Source organism: Trichoderma reesei, assembly GCF_000167675.1.
Source record: "Trichoderma reesei QM6a unplaced genomic scaffold TRIREscaffold_12, whole genome shotgun sequence".
NCBI lineage: Eukaryota > Fungi > Ascomycota > Sordariomycetes > Hypocreales > Hypocreaceae > Trichoderma > Trichoderma reesei.
The window spans coordinates 560,408-584,835 of NW_006711159.1; the positions used below are offsets into that span (position 1 = coordinate 560,408).

Below are 24,428 nucleotides of genomic sequence, written 5' to 3' on the forward strand. Positions count from 1 at the left end.
CGACTTGAACCATTACACGACAAGCCCTGCACCGCCGTCATGTCCGGACTGAGGGAGTCGGCTTTTCTGCCGACGATCAAGTGTTCGTCATGCGGCATGCAGGTGGAAATCTCCATGATGGGAGAACACGCGTGTCCCGGGCCTGGCCCGGCGGTTGAGCGTAAGCTTCCTTTTGCTGTCGCGGTTGAGTATGGTTTTGTGCTAAGCTCGATTTCCTAGTATCGCCGCCTCCTGACAGCAACGCCAAGTTCCAAGATCCGCCTCCCAGGTCAGCCGACCGTATGCCTGGCCCAGTCGACGTCGGCGCAGCGAGTACGATCACCCGACGACCTGAACCCTCTCCGATTAGCAGCAGACTACTAACTTACAATAGACAAGATGTACATGGCTCCAGGGCCGTTGACCCCTGTGAGCGCCGGAGGTTCGCGGAGCGTCTCACCAGCAACACCATCCAGACCATCCTTTGCCGACCAAGCAAGAGACTTCTTCTCGTTCGGCGCTGCGAAAGCGGACGAGCCCTCACAGGCGCCCAATAAACTCGACATAAATGGCCATCGCAGCTCGAAGAGCGTGGCCGCTGTGACATCCACACCAGCTTCCACCAAACCTCTGGGTTTCATGGAACGCATGAACACCATTGCTCCTGGGCCATTTGACGCCACCCAGCGACCCTCGACGTCCCACGGGGCCTTCCCGGCGAAGAAGGAGTCGACCTCACGGTTCGACATGCCTGTATCAGCAGAGCCGGCCTTTATGAATGAGCGACCAGGAACAAGCAGCTCCAGCTTGTCTTCTGGGAGCAGCGGCGTCCCTTCCACCCCGCAGCAGCCCCGGAGGAACAACTACGAAGGATTCGGTCCGCCGTCTGGGCGCGGGCTAGATCCCAACGGCATGGCGCCGCCGTTGAGAGCCGAGACCTTTCCGGGCCCATCGAACGGCGAAACCCCGCGGCGACCATCGTATTCGAGTCCCAGATCCGGTCCGCTGGCTACCGCGGGAGCCCCCCAAGGCGAGCGACGACCTTCCCTGGCTCCTGACACGTCGAGAAAACCTCCGCCGCGCAAGAGCCTCATCCCCCAGCACTTGCCGACGGCCTCCCTCAACTTGGCCGCCGAGTTTGGTGCCAGCAACCCGTATCACAACTCTACAGACTCTGCCTCTTCAGGCTACTCGACTTTTAGCAACCAGAGCCAGGGCACAGCGCAGACAAGCCCGGCAAGGTCCGAGGCGCGCAACAGCATACCGGACGCGCTCAGAGTCAGATCACAGGACAAACCGCGTCCATCCAATCTCCGACTCGACCCGGCAGCGGAGATCGCCCCGCCTGCTCGATCCCCTGTGCCGCGATCGCCGTATCTCATTCCGGACGGAGATGACGAACGAGTTGACCCGGCCATCCAACCTGGCCTTGGTCAGCAGCCGTTCAAGCCATACAGAGCTTTTAGCCCAGCCATGTCCTCGACCCCTGCGCCAAGCCAGGAACCACCGGAGCTGGACTTGGGACCCAAGAATGAAAGCTCTCCCAAACAGCCTTCTCCCAGACAATCTACCCCTAAACAGCCTTCTCCCAGACAATCTACCCCTAAACAGCCTTCTCCCAGGCAGTCAATCCCTAAACAGTCTCCTCCCGGGGAATCTCTTCCCAGGCAGTCCACTCCCGTGCAATCTCCTCCAAGGCAGTCCCAGCCCGCACCGGTGGCATCGACCCCGAGACAGTCACCACCAAGACAATCGCAGCCTGCACCGGCAGTATCGCCCCCGAGACAATCACCGCCAAGACAATCCCAGCCTGCGGCGCGGGAATCGCCCCGCAAGTCCGAAGACCGGAAGGGGTCCAAAGATCTCAAACTTTCGTCTCGCGGCGACTGCAAGGCCTGCGGGCAGCCCATTACTGGCAAGAGTGTCTCTTCGGCTGATGGTAGACTGACTGGAAGATACCACAAGGCCTGCTTTGTCTGTGCCACATGCGCAAACCCGTTCACCTCGGCAGAGTTTTACGTTCTGAACGACAAGCCCTACTGCGAGCAGCATTATCACAAGCTCAACGGCAGCCTGTGCGGAAGCTGTGGACGCGGTATTGAGGGGCAGTTCCTTGAAGATGAGTCTCAGACCAAGCACCACCTGAACTGCTTCTGCTGCCAGGACTGCCGCCAGCCGCTTGCGAACGGCTACTTTGAGGTCGACGGCAGGGCCTATTGCGAGCGAGACGCCCTGAGGAGAACCCAGCCGCCACCGCCCGCCCCCTACCCTCGAGGACCGCCGGGACGAGGCGGCTACGGAGGCCCTGGAGGCCCTGGCCCACGACCATACGGACCACCAGGACGCATGGGACCGGGAGGCCCAGGAGGTCCAGGAGGCCCGGGACCCCGACCGGGCTACGGCCCTCCTGGCCTACCCAGAGGACCTGCCCCTTACGGTGGCCCACGGCCCGGCCGCCCCGGACCCGGCATGGGACCAGGCATGGGCCCCGGTATGGGACCCGGTATGGGACCCGGCATGATGGGACCCGGCCTAAACCCGCGACCCAAGATGAACAAGAGGATGACACGATTGGGCATGATGTAAAATGCCTGCGTAGCGTTCTCTATCCGTCTTACTGCATAATGTCTTTGTATTCCCAGCCACGTTCACTCTGCAGAGCAGAGCAGGACATATCCTCTCAGACCCTCTTCCCCGGAAATCATGGAAACCAATGCATAATCTGTTTGTTTTTGGTTATATACCCAGTTCTTTCTTGCTTGTCGTTTCACCGGCGATGTACCGGCTGGGCTTTGTTTGGTGGATATATCTCATTTTGGCTATAATCCAAGTTATGCTTACGAATGTATCCGAATCCCACATGCGTTTTCAGTCCATGTTGTTTATCTATATCCTGTCCTCATTATAGATGGCGTTTTCTCCTTTCTTTCGTGTTTTTTAGCCTTGGATGTACCGACAACTCTGTTAATTCGTTGATATCGAAATTCAACCGATATACCTCGAGCAGATGTTGGGTACCTATCCTAGCTATCTGGATGGGAGGCAAAACATGTGGGTTCTTGTAACAAGTTTTATCTCGTCTCTTCTTTTTATGTCTGCAGAAACTATACCGATCTTTTGGGGTCATAATGTCTACTATAGTGCCTGAATTCCAAAGTCTTCCCATCCAATGTGATAGCGAACGTAAATGCCGCTATAAAAGAGAAGTCTTGTTAAAGATTCGCTGCTGCCAGGGATATCAAGTGTGCATGGAGATGATATTATCCGATGGCAACAAGTAAAGAAAGAGAGAGAGCCTGCAGTATGACGATGGTGGCTTGGTGTGCGGTGCCCGATTTAGTTCAAGCTTTGAAATGGAAATAGACTGCCGCTTGTCGAAAAGCAGACTTTTGAAATCGGGTTGAGATTTCATTGATATTAATACGATGCTTCCCCTTGTGTAAGAAAAGAAGTTTCTGCTGACACGTGCTCATGATTATATGTGTATGCAGCTGGTAGTCTTTTTGGATAATGGTGAGACGGTAAAAAAGAATGGGATCCATGGGTGTGATGTGGGCTGGAATGCGTGGTGCAGCTGATGTGTTTTGGCTCTTGAAGGCGTCGACTTGAACTCGTATCTTCTTATCTTTGTTCGTTGTACGAGATAAATCTTACCTACCTTATCTTATGAACATACTGATATTGGCACGTGAATGATCTTGGAAAAAGGCATTGTGGGATTTTGATGATACTTTACCGTAATACGTGAAGCCATCTGCGGCTTTGCACTGTAGACTGGCCGCTTGTGTGTATCATTGAGACGGCCGCTTTTGGAATCGGCTTCGCTTGTTGGCGAGGTGGAAGAAGAACAACATGTACATACAGGTTGGTGGGGGGGATTGAAGGAAAATCGGGCTGGGCTTGTGGCATGTGAAAGTACCAACATCTCCTTCACAGTTTTCTTTTCTCACAAGAGCTTTCAGGTGCCTTTCTACATTATCTTTGGGTTTTTTTTTTTTTTTTTTTTTTTTTTTTTTTTTTTTTTTTGAAGTCTGTTCAAGAGCGTCGGTGTCTGCTCAGCTGAGAGAGAGCATGTATTCTGCCATCAATTCTCCCTGTACGTAATCGGCAATTGCCATCTTCTGTCATAATAGCACGTATCTGTACCTTATCTGAGTGCATGAGAATTGGGGGTGCTCCCTCCTGTTTGCTGCGACTGATCGTCAGGAGAAGACTTTGAAGTGGTCGCTGTGTGGACACGGTGCTGCAGGTGACGAAATTGCCCCTGGGCCAGGCGCCACTAGGAAGGTACCTGGCTAGGCCCGCGTTTGGGCTGGAGCAGAGCCGGCATGGCAGATGGAGAGCATCACCTTGACGGGTCAGCCGTTGAGATTTTTCTTTTCTCTCTCTCTGTGTCGGGGAGGAGATGGGCCGACGTGCTACGCAAACAGCGGACTAGTCGGCTGTTGGAAGGTTGGTAGGTAGGGATGGGATTTTAACGGGGTGGTGCAGGATTTGTGTTATATAGGTAAGTTAAGGTACCGTATAGGTAAGGGACCTTTGCTGCAATTGAACTGAGATTTGATGGATGCTCGGGGAATCGCCCTATACAGTACACGTGAAATATAACAGTCCAAGAGTTCCGACTTTTGCAGAGTACAATAGGTAGGTAGTAGGTATGGAGAATTTGAGAACTAATCCAGTATGTACAGCTTCTCTTGAATTGTTACCCCTGACTAGTAGAAGACGAGCAGAGAACATATAGAGATACTACTATATTAGGAGAGAGAGCCTACCAACTGCCGGTCGCCGGTTAGAGCAGCACTGTATGGATTCGGTAGGCGTGGTTTGGTGCTCCTACCTACGCGTAATGATCCCTCCTGATCGACGGCATGAATCTGGCTTTGCAGCACCTTGTGGGCTGGTGGCTGCTGACTGAACGAGCCGGAGCTGCTGTGGCAAACCAGACGTTGAAATCCCTCTGTTTCCCCCCCTTACATGTAGCCACTAAGACGAATCCACCCCGCCGCAATCTTGGATCCCCGCTAGAGTGACACTCGCGCCATGGCAGAAGAAGCAGAAGCATCCAATCCATGCTGGAACCTGTGGCCACTGGACGCCATTCAGTTCAGTTCAGGCGTTGGGTGCGGTCCCCTAATTCAAGCTGGAGGCGATCTAGCGGGAGGCAAAGGGCAGCTACAGTGCAGTTCAGCGCATCACTCAGCGCCTGCCACACCGGTCTGGTCCGTTGCACTCAAACTGGCTGCACCAGACGGGGGCACTTTCGGCCACCTCAGCCAATGGATCAGTGATCCCTCCGCCATTCATCAATGTCCGGGCATGTTCCCACCGTGGCACGACATCTGCCAGATTGCGTGTGTGCTGGTTATTCCTCCGAACTGCCATCCATCCTTCCCTCGCCTCGTCCCTGTGCCACTTGACCCCGTTCAATCCTTTTTCGTCCTCCCCTTCCTTCTCCAGACCGCACACGCCTCACGCCTTGTCTGGCTCCCTCTGCAACAGCAATCCTAGAGGCTGGAATTGGAGCGGACTTTTGTCTTCTTCTTCTTCTTCTTCTTTCTTCTTCTTCTTTACTCCCCTTCGCTGTGGTTCATCAGCCCCCCTAGTCACTCTTTTGAAGACCTGCTCTGCTCTTTTCCACGCCCCTCCCCGCGACGGTGAGACCTCGACATCAGAATCGCGCCTTGTGTCCGCGCCCGTTCCTACGATCGCACAACCAGGCGCATCCCGTCCGAGTTCTTACGCGCGCGACCCGATCGGCTTCTGCCGGCAAAACACATCAGACGGCAGAGTTACGCCAACACAGGCTGCGTCACTCAGTCGCAACGGTCGCTGGCAAACAAGGCCCCCTCTGTGCGACACCGCAACATGCAAACTTGAGAGCTCTGGCAGCCCGCAAATCAAGTTATATATCCGGCAGCGCTCGACGCCTTGGTCCAGCGCCGACCAGTTCCCGCGACACGTCCCGAATAATCTGTTTCAGTCGAAGCCATCGCTTCAGGGGGATCCGGCACCATGTTGAGCCCCCACGCGCGCCGGCCTCGGGTGAGGTTCATCCTCCTCATCATCTTCGCCTCCGTTACCTCCTATTACCTGCTCTTCAGCGGCCCGACCCCGCGCTTCAACATTGTGCCCTATCAGTCAGAAGCGCCAGAGACCAAGGGCGACCAGGCACTTCCATCTGGAGCGCCTCAAGCTTCCCTGACACCTGCAGTTCCCTCGGCTACCAAAGACAAAGACAATGGCCCAGAAAGCAAACCCGGCAGTGCGCCTGTCGGCAACGATGCCCCAGCCAAGGATGAGAGCGAAGACAAGAGCAGCGAAACTCCCGCAAAAGACGAGGACGACGGTTCTATTCAGAACGGCAAGCCATCGGCTGAAGAGAAGCAGCATGACGACCACCCTAGCAATGATGCCCCCAAGAACGAGCCTCCCAAATCGCCCTCCGATGCTGAGAAGGAACAGAAGCCGCTCAACATGGATCTTGAGACCTACAACAAGGAGGTTGAGATGCTCGAGTCTTGGGACATGACGATTGAAGAGTTGAGAAAGTGGAAAGATCCCACTGACAAGGAGAACTACGACGACGTAGCCCCAGGCTACGAGACCGATGGCCAGGGGAGAGACTCGGGCACCATCAGCAGACTTCAGCACGAGAAGGACATGAGGAAGATGTGGAGATATGCGTATAAAACCACAGCCGAGTGAGTCCTCCGCGCCCAACTTGCGTAACGTATCAAGCTAACCATGTTTGCGCTCCAGCCTCGAGTCTTCCAACAAGATCTACGGGAACACGCTCTCGACTCTCGACTTCAAGGAGAACCGTACCGAGTCCCTCCGACGCAAGCTCAAGGAGGGTAGCGAGGTGACTGTAGACTTTAGCGTGGACAAGCCCGTTCGCTTCAACCCGTACCCAGACTACAATAGCGACGAATGGAAGAAGCTCAAGCACGCCCCTCACGTTACCTGCAAAGGTCCGACCGGAGAGCCTGTCGAGGACTTGCTGGTTTTCAAGGGCCGCCCTCACGACTTTCCCGAACCCAAGTTTGGAAGCTATGCTCTGTTCGACATGGATCCCAACATCTGCTGGGAGAGAGAGACACGTCTCGGCCCCTATGGCCTCCTGCAACAGACCAAGAAGGTGGGCGGCGAGGTCGAAGTCATCGATTGGGACAATGTCAACTGGGGCGATCTTGTGCGACGCTGCGTCGAATCAAACGCTGCGAGGTTCGATTTGACAAAGGAGAAGAAGAACCCGTACCTGGATGTCTACCCGGGCCTCGTCAAGCCTGCGGCCCCCAAAGACGAGGGTAACAAGGACGGAGAAGCGAAGAGCGCCAACGATGCTCAGAAGGATAAGGAGTCGACAGCCGCACCCGTCAACCTGGATGATAAGACGACCAAGATCAAGATCAAGGGTCGGTCGCCAGCAGACTCGGGGGCTGAGGAGCCCAAGTATGTCAAGGAGAAACGATCCGCCATCTTGCTGCGTTCCTACACAGGAAAGGTATACACCAAGAACGACAAGGAGACGATTCGTGCCATGATCAGCGAGCTCTCTCTCAAGTCTGGCGGCGAAATGGAAGTCTTCCTCCTCGTCCAAGTCAAAGACAACAAGCTCAACCCGTTCGACGACCGCGAAGTATACCAAGATATTCTGCAGAAGCACATCCCTCCGGAATTCCACGGCATCACCGTCCTGTGGAATGACCAGCAGGTGTGGGATATCTACACGGAGCTCAAGGACGACAATGAGCGAAGCGTCCACACGGCGCAGTGGCTCTCTGTTCAGAAATTCAGCCAGGACCACCCCGAATACGACTTCATCTGGAACTGGGAGATGGACTTCCGCTTCACCGGCCATCATTATGAGATGCTTGACAGCATCAGCAAGTTTGCCGCCAAGCAGCCGCGTCGAGGTGCCTGGGAAAGGAGCGATCGGTTCTACATCCCTGAATATCACGGTGATTACGACACGACCTTCCGAAAGGAAATCGAGGAGGCTTATGCCGGTGACACCGTCTGGGGTGCACCTGAGCTGCCCTTTATCACGCCCGTCGGCCCCAAGCCCCCCGTGAAGACGCCCGAGGAGGATAACTACACTTGGGGTGTAGGCGAAGATGCCGACTACATCGCCCTCGGCCCCATCTTCGACCCTGTCAACAGCAACTGGATCATCCGCGATAATGTTTGGGGTTATTCAGACGCAACACACAGGGCCCGTGACCTTCCTCGCCGCACCACCATCGTCACCCACTCTCGCCTCTCGAAGCGTTTGTTGGACATTATGCACGTGGAGAACTTGCGTGGAAACCATGTCGCATCCGAGATGACCCCTCAGACCGTTGCCTTGCTCCACGGCTTCAAGGCCATCTTCGCGCCTCATCCCGTCTTTACCGATCGCGATTGGAACGGCAAGTTTCTCCAGTCGTGGTTCAACCCGGGCCCCAGGGGAGAATCTGGCGGCTACGGAAGCCCCTTTGGCTGGGGTAGAGAGCGACGATTCCAGGGCCATTCTTGGTACTATCGAGCGGAGCCGCCGAACCGAATGTACAACAACTGGATGGGCTGGGTCGACACTGATATGGGAGGTGAGGCCTGGGAGAAGGAACACGGACGACCTTGCCTGCCGTCCATCTTGCTGCATCCCGTCAAGGACACAAAGCCCACCAAGGAAGGCCACAAGACTGGCTTCGAGCTCTTCTACGGCTAAAAAGTCCCTTCTGCATATGCGCACATTGAATTTCCGTTAGCTTCGGTCTGGTGCATTTCCGACCTGACCGGGCTTCATTCTGCTCTGGCAGCTGCTGCTTCGAACAGTTTTCGCCATTCCGTTTCTCCCTTTTATTATTCTTCTCTTCTTGTGCTCCCCCTATTACTGTCCTTTCAGGATACCCCTTTATGAAACTTCTCAGCAAATGACAAATGGTTGCCACCAGCTCGAGCAGTCTGCCGGGTTGGTGGGCGCTTCCAACAGGAGGAAAGGATGTACTATGATTGTTGACAAACGCAAATGTTCATGGCAACTTTAGGTAAACGGACGAAGGAAATGGGCGAGATGCGAACAAGCCCGGCGTTTACAGTTTTTCTTATGATGCCACCGGACGGTTATTTCCTGGGGCGGTCGATGGTTTATTCTGCGTATTATTTTGGCATGGCGATGTGGCGAGACGAGGGTTATCTTTCACCTTGTGTGTGGGAGATTCGAACGGAGTTTCGTGTTCAAGAATTACCTTATATCATGTCTTACTGGCATTGTTTCCGTACAAAGAACAGGAGAAGGGAGTGGATGGAGGTTGATGTTCCTCTGAATACCTAATGTTTTATAAGAACGAAAGAACGACTAGGAAGAGTGTCCTGCAAAAGCATTCCCAAATGCACTGAGTTTCATGTTCCAACATCGCTTCCAAACGAAAGTGATGCGACTTGCTTTTGATTTGAGTCATCAGTCCTGACTTGAGGTGCAGTCCTGGGCGAAACCCAAGGTTCACGTTGCTTCATATCAAATGGCGAATTCGGGGCCGGATTAATTCACTTGTGCCCCACGACAGATTCCGCTAAATGCATGTCGAATCATGTTTGAATCCGACAGTGTGTGAAACTTGGACCAGACAGTTTGTTGTTTCTCTCATACAAGGATATCATGGCCACACCTGCCAAATGAATCCCATTCATTGATTGACAAGATATAAACACACTCAGTAATGATTCGGCATCTCGTCTACTGCAGAGCTCCTGTGCCCCCCATCAGGGTGAAGCGAGCGAGCCTTTTGTCCCAAGGAAGGCAAATGCGTTCATCCCACCTCGATTCACGATGAATCCGTTTCCCAGCGTGAGAACATCCACACCCCTCAAAAGTTTTGTAGCTCACTTGACAAAGGAAAAGCGGAAAATCTGACATTTGTGCTGCTATGCTTTGCGTGTATGTTTGATAGACGCCCACGCCGCGACGGTTCTTGCTGCCCGGGCGATCAACCCAGTCGTCGTCGTCGTCGCAAACGCCGGGTGCGCCTCCGCGATTTCAGGTCACGCCGCGGTTTGGTTCGTCTTCGGCGGTCAAGTCGGCGCAGCGGAGGGAGCTTGATATCGAGGAGTCTGATGAGGAGGAAGAGGAGGAGGTTGTGTATGAGTCGAGTTTGTCAGGGGATGAAGGGGGGCCTCTGGGTGGTGGTTCACGACGGCGTGTGCTTGAGATTGAGTCTGATGCCGGGGTTGCTTCGCAGGAAGAGGATTTTCCTGGAGACGAAGATGGCAGAACAAGAGCTCCTTTGCGCTTCGATATTGAGGAGTCTTTTGATACAGAGATGGGGAGGGAAGCCAAGAGGCGCAAAATGTCCATCTCCCCCTCGTCGGTGCTTGGGTCTCCGGATGCGGGGGATGCAGAAGAAGCTACACTCGGACACCACAATGACGATGCCGACGCGGATATTGAAGACGGAGCATCGGTGATGAGCACAAACAGCAGCAGCAGCAGCAGCAGCGAGGCTTCGCCCATAACGATGCGCGGCAACTCCAAAGTCCCGCGGCAGCCCGTCTTTCAGCAGGCGCCGCGCTTCAAAGCCCTCGACGCCGAAGATACGCTGAGCGGAGGTCTTCCGGCGGCGTTCTCGCCGCAGAGGAGAGGAGCGAGGTATGTCTCTGGCGGCATGGCGTCTCAGCTGCAGGGTTGGCTATCGGAAGTCAGGATGTGGGACGAAAGCAATGACAAGGCTGAGTCGGTGCTCAGGCTGCACGTGGAGCGGATTCGGCCCGGGAGGAGGATGTATCTCGTGGAAGGGCGTGTGGCCTCGGAGGAGACGTCTAAGAGATGGATCCTGGCTGGGGAGGGGAGACTGACGGGATTGGGGAGGAGGGCGGAAGTGAAGGAGGGGAGTGTGGTTGTTGTTGGGCAGCCGGTGTGGGATGTTGAGGTTGAGGGGGGAGTATGGAATGTTGCCTGCGAATGGAGTGTGGAGGGCTGTTGAGGATGGCTTGGATGGGTTCTTTGTATCTCATGTTTTGCAGTCTGGTTGGATGTGATATCCCATGGTTATTTGCGTGTTCATGAGGTCTGTTGATGCAGTTAGGCGGTATTTGCATCAAGCGCGAATGAGGGGCCAATTGAAGTTGAGCACCGCGCATCGCCGTACATGTACCCTGGAGCAGCAGCTCAGCACACAACCTTGAAGCAACGCCCATCTCAACAGAAAGAGAAGGGCTCTTGCAAGAAAAGAGTCTTTCTCATATTGTGCATTTTCCTTTTATTACACATATCTGCAATGACACATTCATAATGCTTCGACTGTCTTGCGGTGTCACGTTTGCGCCGCGGCTGAGGCCAGCCTTTCAGCAACGGCGGTGCTTTTCCTCTGAATTTACAAGAAAAGCTTCTGATCCGCTGCGGATACTGTTTTGCGGCTCGGATGCCTTTAGCTGCGAATCTCTGCGGGCGTTGCATCGGGAGCATGAGACGAATAGGGGGCTTGTGGAGAGTTTGGATGTGATGGTTTTGCCGCCGAGGCGGACGGGGAGGGGGTTCAAGGAGATCAAGGAGGGTACGTGTTCCTCCAGAGAAGGAGACATACTCGGAGATGCGGCATCTGCTAATGACGAGACAGTGCCGTGTAAATCTGTTGCAGAGCATCTGGGGTTGAGGATACACCAGCGGGAGACATTCAGAGGCTGGAGTGTAAGCTCTCTCTTTCTCTCTCTCTCTCTCTCTTCCCTTATGTTTAGAAGCTAAACGCAGTATAGATGCCGGAAGGAACCAATCTTATTGTGGTAGTTTCGTTCGGACTCTTTGTGCCCCCGAGAATATTAAAGTCGGCAAAATATGGAGGACTGAATGTGCATCCGTCACTCCTACCACAGTAGGTCTCGTCCTTTGCAAAGACTTGTGGCTTGATAACAGGTCAAGTTGACCGATATACTGCAGCCTACGTGGACCAGCTCCGATACACCATGCCATGATGCGTGGAGAGAAGTACACGGGAGTCTCTCTCCAGACGCTTGACCCCAAGGCTTTCGACCATGGCACCGTCCTCGCCCAAACACCTTCCCCCGGCTTACCGATACCGGCCAATGCCACGCTCCAGCATCTTACAGAAGACCTTGCCAAGGTTGGCGCAGAGATGCTCGTCCAGGGACTGCGAGACGGACTGCATGTGCCGCCTTATAGGGATGCAGGATGGATGGCCGAGCAGCTTCACGGGGAGGACCTGATTCACGCGCCGAAAGTTGGGAAGGGCGAATCACAGATCAACTGGCTGGAATGGAAGCCTTCAGATTTCGAGCGTTTTGTCAACATTTTCGGCACAGTTTGGACGCATGCGAGGAACGACAAGGGCAAGTTCAAGAGGGTGCTCTTTTTGGATGCAGAGAGCGTGTCTGCAGACGAGGTGGCGGGACGAGAAGAGGAAGTGGTGTTCCGGGTGGAAGCTGGGACTGAAGGAAAGGATGTCCCGAGAACTGTTAGGGTCGATGAGGAGCGTGATGTGGTTTATGTTCAGACGGCGCATGGGGGCTGGGTGCGTGTGAGGAGTGTCAAGGTTGATGGGAAGACGGCGCAGAAGGCGAGGATTGGGCTGAGGGAGTTTATGAGGAGATGAATGGAGTGACGATGCTAGAGTACCTGTCATGATGACTGTTCCATCTGCATTCCCATCAGGGGTAGGTTTATTTCATGCGATGGGAAGCATCTGTCTAAAGAATCGGGATGCATACATAGAGAAACAAGAGGTGATTGCACAAAGTCATACTGGATACGAGAACATCTTCAGCAGGCTCCTTGTTTACGGATCTATGAGACTTGCTTTCTGTCCAACGTGTTAGACTTAAGAATGATGAGAATGCAGGCATATACATAAGCCTTCCGAATGAAAGCCTAGACCGCGCTGAGAACCAATTGCCGGGTGTTCGCCCTGCCTTGGCGGCAATCAGGAGTCGGCTTTCTCGCAGCTGCACCTCGTATTTCCAAATGAAGCAACTAGGTAGTTGCAGAAACCCAACATGCAGCAAGGAGATGAGACGCAGAAGAAAAGACGTACGATGCTATTTTACAGGTCACATACGCGTACCTACTTACTTACTATATAACAAGAACCTAGCTACTAGCATGAAGAAAAGGGTCTGCCTCGCATGCAAGCTCGCTGTCCCCCCCTTCTCACTCGCAGGGCATGGATGGCGAAGCGAATCGGCTGCGGCTGCATACAATCCATGTAGGTGACTCGGTGCTTCTTCTAGGGGGGTCGGACGATGCTTGGCTGGCTGGCTGATTGTCTGCAGAATTGTATACAGTAATACGATACCTACCTGGAAGAAAAAATGGGAGGCAAGGAATATTCGAGAAGGGGTATTGGTTGAGCATTGGAGGGCCTTCCCCCCTGAAAGAAGCCTCGAAAGCAAGAGGCCTCGATTTCTACGGGTGGAGTTTCGCCGAATTGATGGGATGGCCTTGGTGCCTAGGAGCCAGGAGGAAGGAAGATGGAAAGGAAACAGAATCGCTAGAAACAAAAAGTTGGAAGTGGGCTTTGCCTTGCCTTGTTCTTTGTCTCCACAGCTGGCGATGTGTTTCTTGGATTGACTTGTCGAGTTTTCACAACAACAGGCTTCTTGCGGGTGGAGGTGCATGAAAACGAAGCTGTACTGTACAGCAGGGGGTCGTCAGGAACTGGACGACCAGTGGTTGGACCTGAGTTGGGATGTTTGATCTGATTGGATGGACGGTGGTTAAAGGTCTGGTGGCCAAGGTGCAGCAACTGAAACGCGGCTGGGGGGCCAGAAGCAGTGGAGGGCCCCTGGTTTGGGGGCAGGCTGGCCAATCAGCAGCGGGCCTTGGTGCTTCAGCGATAGGAGAGCATTGGGGCTGGCGGGCGTTTGGGTTGTTTTTGGCGCCCTGAAACCATCCCGGACGTTGTTGACATACTATGTATGAGCGTATCGTGTGTGGTGTGTGGTGTGTGGTGTGTGGTGTAGGAGGTATCTGACGGGTGTACGAACAAATTACTGGCGATTGAAGACGGGAGATCGGAAACGCGGGCTCCGAGATTCCGTTCGGTCAGGACTTGGAGTGGAAGGAACGTGGGACGATGGAAACAAGCAGCATCGACATTTGCATCTGCATTCTAGGTACACGAGATATTCATGATGCCGTGCATTTCATCTCACAGAGACGCTGAACGTTCGAGTTCATGATATTACTTGCATTTCGACGGAAGCGACAAAAGCAAGATGGTTGATGCGTCTCGCCTCGACACCGGGGCCGAGATGCCTCTTGCGGGTCGTCTAAGATGCATCGCTGCGCCAGGATTAACGTGACGGCCAGTCAACAAGTCTTTCGTCCATCACCAAGCGCTGATCTTTCTGCAAAACAAGACAAGACCAGGTAAATCACAGGTCAACCTCAGGTCAACCGCGGACTCGCCACGCAAAGCACAGACAGCAGATACGACCAGCAAAGCAACAATACCCGCGATCCCCCTCGTGCCGCCCATCCTGCGTGGCGCAGCGTTCATGTTTCGGCGAATACCCGTGTGGGACTGGCTCGTTGACAGGAGGAGGAGGAGCCCGCTGGAACCAACGGCAGCTCTGATCCATTCTGCTGCGGACCGGACGTCCAAGGTCGGATAGGCCGGAGTATCGAGGCAGAGAGCTGTGTGTACTCGTATGCGTACAAGTACATCTGCCTACGACTTGTTACAGCAGCATCACCTCTGCGCACTGGCAAAAGGGCGGCAACCTAAAGGGGATACGAAGCCCTGTTCTCCCGGATCAAGCAGGCATTGGCCTTGCATCCTTATGCCGGGGATACTCCGTTGAAATTGAGGGTGATTATGGAGTACCAGAGCCCATCTACTATTACTTGTCGCCATGCTGACGCCCTGGAAGAGAGGCTCGGCGCATGGCCGGAACCAACTTGCTGCCTGGAAAGCTGACGAGATGGCTCTTTCTTTCGATATCTCTGTCGACTACCTTGGTATAATACAAAGCATGGGCACCACTCGCTATATCACCCCGTACTGTATGGGCGCAAGGTGGCAACCAAACAACTGTCAATACCACCCAACCTCGCACGCCGCACCCATACGAGTGCAGGCTCGGACTTTGCTTGGCCGAGCAAGGGTGCTGAAGAAATCTTCAGGGAAGTCGAGAGGTCCAGAGTCAAAGTTTGACCCCTGGCACCACTGCAGTTCCTGCATTAGCGGCTCCGTCGTCTGAAGGGGGGGTGGGATGGTTGATTCTTTTGCAGACTGCACTTGCAAATGGGTTTCGGTACGAAGCTGGACAACGATCCATGCCTGAAAATGATAACACGGCTGCTACGCTGGGATGGGCACAGTACCCAGTCTCTCGTAACTGATCTTCTGGATGCGAACTTTGTCGCCATGATCTTGAGATTCTACGGTTGGCTTTTGCATCAGAGTTGATTCCCGCTGGATACTCCCACCTAGTCCCAATGCTCAGCATCACGCTGTCGAACTGCAATCTCGGCATGCTATTTCTGTCCGGTTTTGTCTGCGATCCAAGGCATAGGGCTCGTGTTCGTTGCCACTCTGGCTCGGCTCTCCTGCCGGATCAGCTGCCTGATTCGCTCCCCCCATGTTCTTTGCAAGTGAGCGATTGGACAAGGCCTTGCTGTTTTCCACACGCCCAAGATGGGGCCCTGCCAGCAACATCCCCTGACCTTCCTGGGTATTGCCCGCATGTGCGCGTTACGGATACACCCCTGGCTCTATAGCAATTCACAGTGGACAACAAAGGCTCCACCAAGTCGAGGAGGCCGTTGAGGACTCACTTACATGCCGCAACATTGTTGGCCTTGGTTGCATGAAGCATTGCCGCCCATGGGCAAGCTTCTCGTAATGGACCCAGGGGTGGGCGATGTTCTATCTAAAAGAAGGACGACTGCCCACATCGAGTGTCTCATTCATGTTCCTTCGTCAGTTTTGCTCTTTTGCTCTCTTTGGTTCTTTCGTCAACGACCACTTTGAGCTTGATGCTCGTCCTCTGACGTATCGTACGTCCAAATCACACTCATTCCAACCGAACACCAAGAGAGACCCAGCCGTTCATTCAAACCAATTCGGGATTCAAACCATCATAAACTATCGAGACAACTTTTTGAAATGCCTTCTATCAACGCCCTGAGCGCGGCCTTCCTGGCCTGCGCAGGTAGTGCTGTTGCTACTCAGTTTACATTGACTGATACCTACGACCATACCAACTTCTTTGACAAGTTCACTTTCAACGACGTACGGCCCTCCTCCCGTTCCACGGCTTCTGGCTGGTTGTTCAATGCATCTTGCTAACAATTGTCTGTATACAGCAACCTGACACCAACTCGGGATTCGTCGTCTATCAGAACCAAGCCAATGCTGTATCCCAGGGCCTGGCAAAGATCACCAGCAACAACGAGGTCTACCTCGGTGTTGATCACAGCACTGTCCTCAAGGGCGCTGGCTTTCCCGGCCGTAACTCCCTGAGACTCGAGTCCAAGGCCTCCTACAAGCACGGCCTGATCGTCGCCCGGTTCACCCACCTTCCTGCCAACCGCTGCGGAAGCTGGCCCTCCTTCTGGACCCTGGGTGACAGCTGGCCCAACGATGGAGAGATTGACGTGTACGAGGGCTGGAACAACATTGTCAACAACCAGCCTGCCTTCCACGTCGGCGATACCAAGACCTTTGGCCAGTGCATTCTTGAGAGCGCCGGCCAGACGGCTCCTGTGGCCACGAGCAACTGTGACAACACCTTCCAGAGCCCCCCTACCCAGTTCCTCAACCAGGGGTGCACGGCCAGCGATGGCAACGGCCCTTGGGCTTCCAGCAACGGCGGTACCTGTAAGTATAACGCTTTTCAATAATTCACTGGCAATCATATATCTAACCATCAACCTAGACGCCATCGAGTGGACCAGCGACTACATTAAGCTGTACAACTGGGCTCGCGGCTCCGAGCCTGCCAACCTGGCCTCGTCCTCGCCCGACACCTCTACCTGGGGCACTCCCGCGGTCAACCTGCAGAACTCCAACTGCAACATCGACAGCCACTTCAGCAGCCAGCGCCTGATCCTCGACATCGACTTCTGCGGCAACCCCGTGGGCACTCCCGCCTTCTGGGAGCAGGGCTGCTCCGCCGCCACCAGCCAGGCCACCTGCGCCGACTACGTCGCCAAGTTCCCTGGCGACTTTGCCGAGTCCTTCTTCCAGATCCAGGATATCCGCTACTTCACGGAGGGTGCCAGCCAGCCAGCCACTTCCAGCAAGCCTGCTTCGTCCTCTGCGGCTACCTCGTCTTCGGTTGCCGCTTCATCCTCCGCTGCTGCTCCGTCCTCCGTTGAAGCTTCATCATCTGTGGCTGCCACTTCCGCTGCCTCCTCCGCAGTCGCCGTCCCGACCTCCGTGATTGCCAGCCAGCCCGGTAGCCCTCTCTACCCTGTTCCCGAGAACAGCACCTCTGCATACTCCGTTCTCCCCACCGGCGGCGCTGGCTACCCCGTCCCCTCGAGCGGCGGATCTAGCGGCCCTGAGACCATCACCACTGACATTACCATTGTCCACACCATCACGAGCTGTGCTCCTGAGGTGACCAACTGCCCGGCCCGCCACTCTACCCAGGTCATCCACACTACCCTCCCTGCTCCTCAGCCAACTGGTTCTGCGTCGCTTGTCGTTACGGCCGGCGCCCCTGCTCCTTCCAGCGGTGTTCCTGGTGCTCCTGGCCCCTCGTACAGCGTCCCCGAGGGCCCGGCTCCTTCAAACGGCCCCAGCGGCCCTGAGACCATCACCACTGCCATTACCATTGTTCACACCATCACCAGCTGCGCTCCCGAGGTGACCAACTGCCCGGCTCGTCACTCTACTGAGATCATTCACACTACGTACCCTGCGCCTCAGCCCACCGGTGTTGCGTCGCCGCCTGCTCCTCCTGTCGCTCCCGCTCCTGCTCCTAGCGTTGAGCCTGCCCCCTCCGTTGCCCCGGTTCCGGTTCCTAGCTATTTGCCCCTCCCCCCTGCGGCGTCGGCTCCGGCTTCACCTGTTGCCCCTGCTCCTGCTCCCAGCTCTGAGCCTGGTTCTCCCGCTGCTCCGGCTCCGGCACCCAGTGGCGAGCCTGCTCCTCCCGCTTCCCCTGTCCCGGTTCCTAGCTATGTGCCTGTTCCGCCTGCGGCTTCGGCTCCGGCTTCACCTGTTGCCCCTGCCCCGGCCCCTATCACGCCCGGCAACAGCACTGCTTCTACCCTGATCTCTGTCCCTACCGGCCAGGCTCCGACTCCCTCCAACGGCGCGGGCTGCACTGGTCTTGACTGTCTGCCCTTGAGCGGCGCCGCCCGCACCGGCATGAGCACTCTTGCTCTCGTTGGTGCCGTGGCGGTCATGCTGTTGTAGGTGGTATGATACTGACGAGAGGACATGGATGAGACAAGAAGGCGAGGAAATGGAGGATTGCAATCAAAGCTCTGGTCAAGTAGCTACAAACTAATCAAGGCGTTTAGTGTCGGATACTAGTCTGTGCCCCCTTTGTTGACTATGGGTGGACGTATATATATATTTTTATAGAGATGGATCCGAGGATCTGTCATACCTTCTGATAGGCAGTTACAATTTTTACTTTCTACTTTTTACTCCTTCGACCTTGTAAGCATTGCACAGAATGTGTAATAAATGTGTTTGATTCATATTACTGTCAACGAATGATGCTATAGAAAACCCAACTCCCTGAGCAACTACCCAGGTGCACCCCAAGTAAAACGATAAGTTTGTTACCGCCTCTTAGCCCCTTTACTCTTCATTCAAAAGATGCGTCTCAACAGCCATCTCCACCTCGCCATCGCCATCAGGACAATACAACGCCGTAATAATAACCCTCACCTTTTCATCCCTCAGACCCTGCTGCCACTCGTCACACGCCGTCTTGGCAAGCTGCACCAGCTGCGCCCAATGGCCCCTCGGGACATTTGTTTCCTTGAGGCGATCGCCGAGAACATGGTCGGCCGCGATCCAGTACTGGACTTTTGCGGGGGTCGAGCCGTGGGCGGGGTGGATGGAGATGCGGTGGTAGTGGTTGATGTTGGGAAGGGATCGGTTGTTTGAGGAGGACGGAAGGGAGGAGTCTGGTTTTGTGGTGAGGCGGAGGGGCGCGACGGAGGCGGTTGATGATGAGGGTTGGGTTGAGAAGAGTGGTGCGGGAACGAGGTTGCGGATGGAGTAGGGGGTTGGGTTTGTGGGACGGGTTGGTGGGGAGGATGGCATCTTTGAGAGGGGGGAGGGGTTGAGGGAGGAGGAAGTGGGATCTGTGTTTGGGAGGGGGGGAGCTGGAGTTGGTGTGTGTGTGCTGTGTGTGTGTTGTGTGGTTGTGGTAAAGACTGTAGGATGGTGGGTGTGGCTTGTTGTGATGTGAGAGAATGTGGTTGGTTTTGGGGATGGAAGGGAAATGGAAATGAAGACGATGACTGGGAGGATCATGATGATGATATAGACGAGGTGGAAGAGTTCATGCCAGACGGACATTTGCTGCGTTGGAATTGTACAGCAAGTGTTCAATGTTCGTACCTGGGGAACCCGACAAGTCCACAGGCGAAACGTTGCTTTGAACATCATTGATAGGGGCTAAACTTGATCACTCTTGAATTCAAACATGGAACAGGCACAAACACAATACAAATAGGAAACGATGATGACAGTTCAGTTGGGTATCAAGTGTGTTTATTCAATGCAGGAATCTCGACTCAACACAAACGCGTGCGTATCCATTCAGCCCACTTGCACAGATCCTCCAGCCGTTCAAGCACCCTGCCGAGGTCCTGTCTGTTCAGCACCTTGCTCTTTCCATGAGCAACCTGGTGTTCAACGACATTCTCGTTGACGATTTCTACCACGCCGCCTTCGAGGATGCGAAGGGTAATGTCAATAGTAGAGTTTTTGACGGGGAAGACGACTTGAAGGTATGGCAACGGATGAACCCATATTATGACATCAATGTCCATGTCTTTGCCCGTCTTCTTTCCGCGCTTGATACTGCCGTTCGTACCTTGGTGGCCGCTCGATCCTTGGTCTGCTTCCTCCTTGACCTTTGGCTCTGCTTCTGTTGTGGCCTCATTGTTTGGCTCCTCGTCATCGCTGGACTCCATGAACGCTGCTAGTTCGTCCTTAACCGTCTGGGTAGTAGCGGGAGAGGGATTCGTCGTCTCCTTGGTCGACTTTGGCACGGCCTCCTTGGTTCCTGGCCCAAAGCTATTGTTGAGCAATGTGGATAGGAAAGCATACTGCCTCAGCAGAGGAAGCATGTCAATGAGCTGGCGAGGATGCGAGAAGGACATCTCAGTGACCTCTTGAGAATAGATAGGCTTATAGACAAAAAGAGTGTTGTGATGACTCCTGGTGAATGACTGTCCCTGCTGATCGAATACAAGAACGTCACGCAGGCGTGTAACCGTCCGCGGTTCACTGGGATCTTGCCTGTTACCCGCCGCTACGGGGAAGAACAAGTCATCGAATGTTGGCGGGGGGAGAGGGCGCTGGCTAAAGTCGTTTGAAGGATTCGGATTAGGAGGCGTGGAGTTGACATAGGAGTAGAGCCTCATGCAGTCGTTCTGCGGAAGGATGACGGGCGGGTCGAACGTGACCGTAAACGCAACTTGAGGCAGCGTCGAGAGATGCAGCTGGAGCACTTCCATGCCGTTGTTCTTATTCTCGTCCGACGATGGAAGCGAAATGTTCTCTGGCTCCTGCCAATCGAGAATGGGAATGTTGGTCGGGTTCAGTGCTTGGTCCTGCTGGTGGAGATCCTGCTTGACCACTTCCTTGGAGATCCAGTCTTCAGATACCCTCACGGGTGACATGCCTAGTGATTCAATGGGCGCGCAACCGATCAGAAGCGACCAGACCTTCTCTTCTTTCTCCGAGAATGATGCCAGTCTGTCGTCTGAAGGGGGCACGAATCTCAGCTCCTTCCAGTACTGCAAGGCGAGGCCGACCTTGTTTCGTGCATGCATGACAGGATAACCGTGTCTCGTACACAACGCCGTCAGGAACAGGTACTGATCCGACTTGCCAGCCAGCTCAGGCTCCTTGCGCAGGCTCGCGAGGTCCCATTGATGCAGCCTCTCCAAGCTTGTAAAGATGCCAGCCAAAGCTTCATAGCAGTCGAGGCCAGGGATGACGCTGAGCTTGTCCAGGTTGGCTATGTAGCCAAAATTGGATGCAAACTTGTCCAGAGTCTTTGTCAAGGGGCTCTGGTTGGGACCGAGCTTTAGGTCTGCCAGCAAGATCTGGCTAGCCGACTCCATATGCGCGGCTACTGAAGTTGCCGAGCCGTGGTAGGTTAGTGATACGTTTTGAACAATATTGTTGTCTAGCACAATGTCGACGGCGATGGCAGAACCTGCAATTGCCAGTGTCTTCTTCTTTCGTCCGTCCGCAGCGGTGTGTTCTTCGGAGAGTAACTCGAGACCGAGGCGCTGAGCAAGACGTTCCAGGCCAGCTTCGCTGACGAAGCCCTTCTTCTGCTGCGGCGCCATGTCAGCTTAGGAGATTTCCACGTCGTAGAGAAACAGCACACGAACATTCAAAAGCTTGAGGATGTTATCCAGCCTCTTAAGCTTGTCATCCTCAGTAGCGAATACGCCCAGCGTGTCCAGCCCGCCGACATGATCGAGGCCCATGTCGAAGCTACCGCCGATTCCCAGTGCTCCCATGGCGGCAGCAGTCGAGGGACTATCGAAATTCAGAGCACCGATGGCCGACTGGCTCATCAGCGTCGACGTGGCTGGCGATTTCTTAACCTGCTGCGGCGACGAGCGCTGTCCGCGGGGAGAAAATGCGGCCTGGGCGGGATTCGAGAAGGGCGTCGAGATGGGAGGCGTCGCTCCGGCGATCTGCGATGGCGTCGGGCCCTGATGCGACGGTGTGCGGCCCTGCTGCGAGGGCGCCTGCCTCATGGGCGTTGGAGTTGCCATTGTGAATCGGAGTGCCTGTCTCTAGAGCTGAGACGAGATCGTAGAAGTCGTGATGAGGCGAACAGGACAAGAGAGAGAGAGAGAGAGAGAGAGAGAGAGAGAGTCGAGGCGATCGTTTGGAGGGATGAGAACGAAAAGGCGAGAGCGCCGTTAGCCTGTTGGTCAGCCTTTCGATTCCATCAGTTACGAACCCATGCAAGGGCACATGGAAAAGCGGGAGAGCAAGCAAGACTGAGTGATTGATGGCTGCTGTAGTGATGCTTGACGCTGTGATATCCAACTGCTGGAGGTTGGAGAGGTTGAGCTTGAGCATTTGACAGCCTTGTGCCGGTCCGACAGCTTAGCGGCAGAGCCCACTGAAAGAGGGTACCTTGGCCCCCGCAATTCTGTGGCCTGCAGGCGAGTACCGGGCTAGCCTTTTCCAATTTGATGGCGAGGCTGCATCTCAATTGATTCTTCCTTCTCTTCCGCAAAGATCCCAGATCGCATCTTGATGGCAGCGATTGGAAATGCGGCCCGGCAGGTTCGGGACCGGGTCCTTAGCGAACGATCGATACGCGTGCTCGTGACGCCAACGCCAATCACCTTTGCCGAGCGCCGCTCCGTGCTGCAGGTGCTGGAGCAGTATGGCCCTGTCGACTTCTTCAGGATGACTCCCGTAAGGCCCCGTCGATTGGGAGGGAGATCGCATACCCGGGATACATATGTGAAGCAAGATCTAGGTGCCTAACCATGGAGTTTGTGGAATCATGTTACAGGGCTATCATTCCAACTTCGTATCGATCACGAAAGAGTCCACGACGGCCGAGCGATTGGTTGCCAGCAGCCCTCTCACATACAAGATCACGGAGCCCGTTCGCAGCCCCGTGGAAGACATTTACGTCGCCGATCTGGACGAGCCCGAGAGCTTCAACACGGCCCAGCCGACGATCACGGGGGAACAGCAGCGCAGTGCCAACGGATCGAACCAGGGACCAGCAGAGGGTTTGAAGCAAGGGCAGCGGGAGTTTATGCTGGAAATCTTCCCTCTGCCCGAATACAACCACAGATTTGCCATGGCCGGATCACTGCTGCACGGCTCCTGGCCTGAGGGTTACGAGCGAGATCAGTCCTTCATTGCAAAGACACTAGAGCAATCGCTGCCCAACAGCATCGCTAGCAAGGGGCTTGTGCACTGGATGGTACGGCCAAGCCCTCGGATGGTGGCTGCTGACCTCCGGCCAAAGAATCCTCGCAAGGAAAAGAGGCTGCAAATCAAGGAATGGCTGCCCAGCCAGATCAAGAAGGACACGACTGAGTAAGCCAGCGGGATCGTCGTCGCGATATTACTAGATGCGCGCAGGGCTGCTGCGGCGGCGGAGGAGGAGCATTACGCCGGCCCTCGTCGCACCGCCCGGCCACGCTGAACACTTTGTGCTGTACATACAAAGTACGGAGTACAATGGAGATGGCGACACATGGATTGATTGCAAAGAGGCTGGTTGTCGCACACGATGTCACTCCACTCCATAATCTCAATGTCTCAGAAGGTGACGCCAATTCATTTGCGAAAAAACCAAGGCAGGGAAACAAACGCCGCTCCAGCGACGGCAGGGCAGCGGCTGAAAGACAGAAATTTGAAGGCCTCGCGAAAATGGAACAAAGCGCGCAAAAACAAGAGTGTGTATGAAGGATGGACTAATTGCCAAATGAAGAAGTCGATGATGATGGATCTGCGCTCGCTCTGCAACTTGATTCCTCGTCCCGGCTTCAGTTCACAAGAGTGCGACTACAGAATGTACCAAGTCGGACCACCATCATGTGCGCATAAGGTAACCATGCTGTAATCTGGAACGTACGAGACGTCTCCATCGCCGATGATGTGGCCAGGCATTGGGCTTGGGGGGCTAAGGGGACTTGGGGGTACTTGTGCCGACGGGGATGGGAGAGCAAGCGAGGCTTGAACCGCCAGAATCATCGACTTACGTCACGAGGAACAAGCCATCCAACGCGAGCTACGACGACTAGCACAGCCCATCACACGGTCGTGGTGGTTGTGGCCCAGGGGAGTGGCGCATCGCCCTCCAAATTCCGGCTGCTGCGCTGCTGCTGTGTCCTCGACCTCACCTCACGTTGTCTCACGATCAAGATGAGTTGACGGCTTCGAGATCGGCCTCACGTCTGGATGCGGCCGAAACTGGAGACGCAAGCAGAGGAGCGTCCAAGCTGCTTCACGACGCGTTCCATGTGATTCTGACAGCAGAGACACTCAGCCCGTCTTTGACCCTGGACAGACCGCCACACCACGACCCCTGTTCCATGTCGAATCGGGCTTGGCCTGGCACAAAGCAGACCCATGTTGTGGCTCCAAAAGCAGGGCAGCGAAGCCACTGGGCTCTACGTCACCCACAGCCTCTCTCGTGAACTCCCGAGGGTCCAGGAGCCGTGATCCGAGTGAGCTGCTCTATACAATTCGGCACAGTACTACTAAGTGCTCACCAAAGACCATCCTTCCTACAGTACTGAACTGTCGGGACTT

At 54.8% G+C, this 24,428-nt stretch overlaps 8 protein-coding genes across 8 annotated transcripts; 6 read left to right on the forward strand and 2 right to left on the reverse strand.

Moving 5' to 3' along the window:
• Window positions 1-39: 39 nt before the first annotated feature.
• Window positions 40-2,565, forward strand: TRIREDRAFT_108535 (uncharacterized protein; the record flags this gene model as incomplete). Its single annotated transcript, XM_006966248.1, has 3 exons — window positions 40-160; window positions 220-279; window positions 374-2,565. 3 exons carry the CDS (start codon window positions 40-42, stop codon window positions 2,563-2,565), a joined length of 2,373 nt encoding a protein of 790 aa, XP_006966310.1.
• Window positions 2,566-6,871: 4,306 nt separating this feature from the next.
• On the forward strand, window positions 6,872-8,692 carry TRIREDRAFT_63382 (uncharacterized protein; the record flags this gene model as incomplete). Its single annotated transcript, XM_006966249.1, has 2 exons — window positions 6,872-7,246; window positions 7,427-8,692. Coding segments are annotated over 2 exons (1,641 nt in total), but the record flags the coding sequence as incomplete, so codon positions are not given.
• A 1,101-nt stretch (window positions 8,693-9,793) lies between these two features.
• Window positions 9,794-10,609, forward strand: TRIREDRAFT_108537 (uncharacterized protein; the record flags this gene model as incomplete). The annotated part of the gene is made up of 2 exons (XM_006966250.1): window positions 9,794-9,811; window positions 9,915-10,609. Coding segments are annotated over 2 exons (713 nt in total), but the record flags the coding sequence as incomplete, so codon positions are not given.
• Window positions 10,610-11,251: 642 nt separating this feature from the next.
• TRIREDRAFT_4421 (uncharacterized protein) lies at window positions 11,252-12,566 on the forward strand (the record flags this gene model as incomplete). The annotated part of the gene is made up of 5 exons (XM_006966134.1): window positions 11,252-11,513; window positions 11,577-11,647; window positions 11,713-11,828; window positions 11,894-12,356; window positions 12,414-12,566. 5 exons carry the CDS (start codon window positions 11,252-11,254, stop codon window positions 12,564-12,566), a joined length of 1,065 nt encoding a protein of 354 aa, XP_006966196.1.
• Window positions 12,567-15,936: 3,370 nt separating this feature from the next.
• TRIREDRAFT_49274 (uncharacterized protein) lies at window positions 15,937-17,219 on the forward strand (the record flags this gene model as incomplete). Its single annotated transcript, XM_006966251.1, has 3 exons — window positions 15,937-16,208; window positions 16,283-16,796; window positions 16,855-17,219. Coding segments are annotated over exons 1-3 (1,005 nt in total), but the record flags the coding sequence as incomplete, so codon positions are not given.
• A 1,515-nt stretch (window positions 17,220-18,734) lies between these two features.
• On the reverse strand, window positions 18,735-19,550 carry TRIREDRAFT_108540 (uncharacterized protein; the record flags this gene model as incomplete). Its single annotated transcript, XM_006966353.1, has 2 exons — window positions 18,735-19,466; window positions 19,506-19,550. The coding sequence occupies 2 exons, from the start codon at window positions 19,548-19,550 to the stop codon at window positions 18,735-18,737; spliced, it is 777 nt and encodes a 258-aa protein (XP_006966415.1).
• Window positions 19,551-19,681: 131 nt separating this feature from the next.
• Window positions 19,682-21,910, reverse strand: TRIREDRAFT_4422 (uncharacterized protein; the record flags this gene model as incomplete). The annotated part of the gene is made up of 3 exons (XM_006966135.1): window positions 19,682-19,970; window positions 20,079-21,460; window positions 21,518-21,910. The coding sequence occupies 3 exons, from the start codon at window positions 21,908-21,910 to the stop codon at window positions 19,682-19,684; spliced, it is 2,064 nt and encodes a 687-aa protein (XP_006966197.1).
• Window positions 21,911-22,403: 493 nt separating this feature from the next.
• On the forward strand, window positions 22,404-23,316 carry TRIREDRAFT_108542 (uncharacterized protein; the record flags this gene model as incomplete). The annotated part of the gene is made up of 3 exons (XM_006966252.1): window positions 22,404-22,568; window positions 22,669-23,207; window positions 23,253-23,316. 3 exons carry the CDS (start codon window positions 22,404-22,406, stop codon window positions 23,314-23,316), a joined length of 768 nt encoding a protein of 255 aa, XP_006966314.1.
• Window positions 23,317-24,428: the final 1,112 nt, after the last annotated feature.